Source organism: Arachis ipaensis, chromosome B02 (assembly GCF_000816755.2).
Source record: "Arachis ipaensis cultivar K30076 chromosome B02, Araip1.1, whole genome shotgun sequence".
Classification (NCBI taxonomy): Eukaryota; Viridiplantae; Streptophyta; class Magnoliopsida; order Fabales; family Fabaceae; genus Arachis; species Arachis ipaensis.
The window spans coordinates 89,688,158-89,693,448 of NC_029786.2; the positions used below are offsets into that span (position 1 = coordinate 89,688,158).

The window sequence follows — 5,291 nt, forward strand, 5'->3', positions numbered from 1 at the left end:
ACTAGAGATTATATATTTATTTGTAGATATAAGTATTGTTTAATTTAGTAACTAATTTTTAATGTATATAATTGTCTTACCAAGATTTGTTGGTAGGTATAAGCTATGGATAGCTGCAACGAATATCAGAAAGAATAATAAATCAATGTAATTACAAATATTTGAACATTTTTTACTGGAACTTTTTTAGGTGGAAAAAGTATCTTTCCGACCTTGAAGGATTAGGTAATAAAAAAAAAAAGAAAAGCTCTATATCCATGTAAAAAATATATGGATGTTATCCAAGTAATTTCCTTTACACACGCGTTCCCTCACCCTAAAGTCGTTTGTTATACATGCGCCTCATATAACGTATTGCGTTTTCGTTCTTCTTCTTCTTCTTCTTCTTCTTCTTCTTCTTCTTCTTCAACCTAATAAAATTCGTCGTTCTTCTCTGTTCGCATTTTTCTTCTCTGCTCGCATTCTTCATTATTGATCTGCATTGAATTCAACGTGATAAGCTCCGTCGTTCTTCTTCTTCTTCTTCTTCTTCTTCTTCTTCTTCTTCTTCTTCTTCTTCGATCTATTCTGAATGGAAACACTGAATGATTCAACTTCAAATCAGTTGAATGAGGTTATTACGTTGAGACAGCTACGGAATGATTGTTGCATGCTATCACAATAATCTTAAACATTGAACAAAGTAAAAGAAGGCCACCGAACCGAACAACATTCATTTGGTGAACCGAAATCACAAAGGCCACCGAACCGAACAATGTACATGTGGTGAATAAATGGTGATCAACTTTCAATCAACAAGAATAGTATTTCTCCTCCTCTTCCTCCTCCTCCTCCTCCTCCTCCTTCTTCTTTCAAATTTGCGCTCGTAGGTTCTTCTTCTTTCTTCAGTTCAGTGGATAGTGTAACTAGGGCTTTGAAATTGGTTGTTACTCTGTTCAGTACTTCTTTTGCATGGAGAAATACTATTCTTGTTGATCGAAAGTTGATCACCATTTATTCACCACATGTACATTGTTCGGTTTGGTGGCCTTTGTGATTTCGGTTCACCAAATAAATATTGTTCGGTTCGGTGGCCTCTTTTTACTTTGTTCAATGTTTAAGATTATTGTGATGCATTTCGGAAGAATAATCTAAATCACACTCATTCAACTGATTTTCAAGTTGATTCATTCATTGTTTCAATTCAAAAGTCCAGATTGAAGAAGAAAACGAAGAAGAAGAAGAACCACAAAGCTAATTACGTTGAAGTCAATCCAGATCCATAACGAAGAACGCGAGTAGAGAAGAAGAAGAAGAAGAACAAGAAAGAAAACACGAGCAGAGGAGAACGGTGAAGCCTATAACGCGAGCAGAAGAAGAAGAACTGAGGAAGAAGTAACATTTTTTCATAATGAGCGGGCGCGTGTTTTCACTCTCATTAATGCGCGTGACTCTATTTGAGATTGGGCCAACTTGGTTACATGGTTACATGGATGTGTAGCGCACTCCTAAAAAAAATTAATAAAATATATGAGGGTCGGTTCACAATTAAAAAAAAGTAACATGTGGAATAAATTTAAAGAAAATATACTTTGTTATTTAACATATGTCAGATTTAGACATATCAATTCACAAGCTTTCTAAAAAACACGGTCTTCCATTACAGCAGGTGTTTTATGGTCTTTCATTGTAGCAGGTATTTCACAGGAAAATGCAGAACCTCATTGTATGGTGTGTGGTTAACGGTAAAGGTGAAGCCTTTGTGATTGAAAAATTCTAAGAAATGTGCGATTTAAATGGCTACCGGAAGATCCGAAGTGGGTCCGACTAGGCGATGTTAGTGGCGGCGGTGACGTCAGCGATGAGATATTGAATAGGAGCTTCTGACAAACACCGATTTCGAAAGCAAAGGTAAAGGGAAAAAAATGAAAATAAAAATAGGAAATTTTTTTTATATTGTTTATGAACCATGAAAACAATGGAAGAATGCCTAACAATAGAAGAAAGCCTTGATGATGTCCTCAATTCAGCGGGCTCTAGGTTTGTGATGGGCTTAATCACTGAATCTCCTCTCACTTCTTTAAGTCCATTTGCGTCTCTTCAACCGATATAGCTACTTCTTGCCATGATGTCCGCCTCAATGCACCTCGCATCGAAGGCAAGGTTGCCGCTTGCTGTGCTCTCTACAGTGCCTTCCACGACGCCTTGTGTTCTCGTTTTTTTAGGGTTTGTGGAATCGAATTTGAAAGTCCAGGAAAAGGACATGGAAATCAAATGGTGAGGCCGTTCTCGGCGGCGCTGTTGGCCCGTGCACTACAAGAAAAAGGCCTATGGCCACGCTTTTTTCTTGCCACGCTTTAAAAGTATGGCCAAAAGTGGTCAATGACTACACTTTTATGAGGGTGGCGATAGATTAGAGATTTGGCCACTTTTTTTAAAGCGTGGCGAAAAGGATAAACGGCCACGCTTTTGTAAGGGTAACAATTGATTAGAGAAACAACCACGTTTTTTTGCCATGCTTCAAAAGCGTGGCCATAGAAAGAAACAGGGATGTTTTAAAAGCGTGGCGATAGGGTTTCATTATGGCCACGCTTTAAAAAGTGTGGCCAAAAGGTTTAAAACAGAAAAACCCTAATGACCCGGCCCCCAACCCGGTCCCCAACCCTTTCACCCTGGCCACCCTAATCGATCGAGCTCACAACAGCGCCGCAGCCCCACTCCCCCTTTTTCCCCTCTCTAGCGCACACAACACAATACTCACACGCACCACCTCACCCACGTGGAAGAGGAGAGCTCGAGGAAGGAGACGCCGCCTTGCTGCCAGCTCCGTGGAAGACCAGCCTGCCGCCGCTGTCGAGTCAAATCCAAGAGAGAGAGTGTGTGCAACAATGAGAGAGGAGGAGCCGTCACCAAACGCGTCGCTGCCGCTGGAGGAGCTTCGCTCTTCGCCGCCGCCGAGGAGGGGAAAGAGGAGCTGCTCCCTCGCCAGTCACCGTCGTGCTTCCTGGTTGCCGATGAGGGAGCCACGAGAACTGTTGCCGTCGCTTTTTCAGTAAATCTTCGATCATCATTTAATCTTTTTTTTAATATTACAATAAATCTGTGCTTTTAATTGTTATTACTCTTTTCCAATTGATTTTTGGAAATCGAAGTTTTACAGGTTCGACAAGGAAGGGAACCGATGGAAGGAGAGAACCGATGGTACCGTCAAGTTCCCAAAGAACAAGGTTACTAGCAGGGTTTGGCTTCTCATCTGAACAAAATTGATTTGTGCTTCTTTGTTTATGTTTATTCTCTGATTCATTTGTGCTTCCCTAGTTCCCTGATTCTTCCGTTCGTAAGTAGTTAGAGAAGTTTAAATGATATTTGTTTGAGCCTCATATAATAATTTCGAATGTGGTTCTTTTACTGTCATTATAGTAGTTAAATCTCAGAAGGTTAGTTGGTTCATTTGTGCAACTAAGTTTTGTTCTTTTTTTTGTGTTTATGCTGAACAAAATCATTGCTGAGTGTGGTTCTTTAGCTGTAAGCACTCCAAATCATTGAAAAAAGTAATTCAAAGCCTTATTTTATTTTTCTTTTGCAGATATATGCTGTATCTATCACCATCCGTATTGTGGTAAGTTATAAGTGCATATATGATATATGGAGAATTTAGCAGTGATCAAGCCATCATTTTCTTTCCTTCTCATTTTCAGTTTATTTTGGGTTGTAGGTTGGCTTTATGTTACTCACATGCATTTGGGAATTTAACTTTCCTCCCTTTATGGTTCTTGTCATAGCCATTCTCAACGATGGTATTACTATATGCTCTCAAATACCATATTTAAAATGCATTATTTGAAGGTCTTCTCTACAGTTATAATAACATTAGCTACTTTCAAATATCATTACCTTTTCATGGTTTTGTTTAGGATATGAAACCATGAAGTTGTCTAATCCATATAACTTACTTTAGTAGCACAAATTTTCATTGTGTGTATGCATGCGTGTATCTTCTTCAAGAGTTTATATTCTTTCGCTTGACCTCTGATGCTATTTTACAAATGTTATGTTTACAAAATAGGAGAAATGAAGCAGTTGATGTGCTTTCTAAGATCTATATATGATCTTGCTCGCTTAGAGGATGAAGTTGATTTCCTCACAGCTCAATCAGAGCAAGACCGACAGAAAAGGAATAATGTCAAATTCTGGGATGCTTTTCGATCAAAGGAAATCAAATTGGCTTTTCTTGTTGGAGGAGGGCTTCTGGTAATAATCCTTGTTTCCTTTTCTTTTATTCTTTAATCTTCTTTTAAAGTTTTTTTACAAGATAACACATGTTTTGGTTTGCGACTTTGAGTAATAGGCTAAAAGAAAATAAAGCTAGTGTTGCCTAGAATGGAAAGTGAAGCTTCAAAATAATTTATCAATTTTGTATATGTTTTTGCCATCTTTTGCAGGTAAAAAAGTTCACAAATGTTTCTGAAACAATTATGTATGATCTAAAGGAAGGAAGTTTAAGAGGGCTAGAGGAAGGAGGAACAGCGAAGGACTTAGGATTTAAGTTGTATTGTTTTTGTATTTTTCTTTAGTTTTTAGTTTTGGAATTTGAACTTGAGATTTATTTTGTATTTGAGTATTAGTTTTTTAATGTATAAAATAATTATAGCAAAAATTATATATGTCTATAATTATTATTTGATTTGTCTTGTAATATAAGTTTGGTAATAAAAAAGAAATGAAAAATTTATATTTTGTATCGATGAAGGTAAAAATAAAAAAATGATTTTTTTTATTTTATAAGGCTATTGCCACGCTTTTAAAGCGTGGCCGTATCTCTGGCTATGACCACGCTTTTTTAAAGCGTGGCCATATCTTGCTATCGCCACGCTTCAAAAGCGTGGCCATATCTCTCTCTATCACCAAATCTCCCATATACGGCCATGCTTTAACGGGAGGTCATTTGTAAAAAGCGTGGCAAAAGAAAAAGCGTGGCGATAGGTCACCAAAAGCGTGGCGATAGAGCAACTGCCACGCTTTCAGACGCCACCCTTTCAAAAGCGTTGCGGTAGCTCAAAAAGCGTAGCAAAAAGTTATCGCCAAGCTTTTTTCAACTTTTCGCCACGCTTTAAAAGCGTGGCAATTGAGCTATTTTCTTGTAGTGGTGGCAAGGAGTTAATGCTAATTGATTTGAACAAATTAATTTTTAAATTGAAATGATTTAAATAGAATAAATCATAAATAATTATTGATATTAATAATTAATTAATTTTATTGAGTTTGAATAAAATAATTAATAAAATAAATAATTAGAGGTTTTGTTGTCGCAA

At 37.3% G+C, this 5,291-nt stretch overlaps 1 protein-coding gene across 1 annotated transcript in view; it reads left to right on the forward strand.

Moving 5' to 3' along the window:
- The window catches only part of LOC110269274, a 6,513-nt gene extending 1,888 nt beyond the window's left edge, over positions 1–4,625 (forward strand). Inside the window, exons 2-9 of the mRNA XM_021116986.1 lie at positions 1,676–1,730; positions 2,065–2,256; positions 2,720–3,031; positions 3,132–3,206; positions 3,566–3,598; positions 3,695–3,776; positions 4,046–4,230; positions 4,422–4,625. Coding sequence (XP_020972645.1) covers positions 1,676–1,730; positions 2,065–2,256; positions 2,720–3,031; positions 3,132–3,206; positions 3,566–3,598; positions 3,695–3,776; positions 4,046–4,230; positions 4,422–4,553 — 1,066 coding nt within the window. The 3' untranslated portion in view covers positions 4,554–4,625. The remainder of the gene's footprint in view (positions 1–1,675; positions 1,731–2,064; positions 2,257–2,719; positions 3,032–3,131; positions 3,207–3,565; positions 3,599–3,694; positions 3,777–4,045; positions 4,231–4,421) is intronic.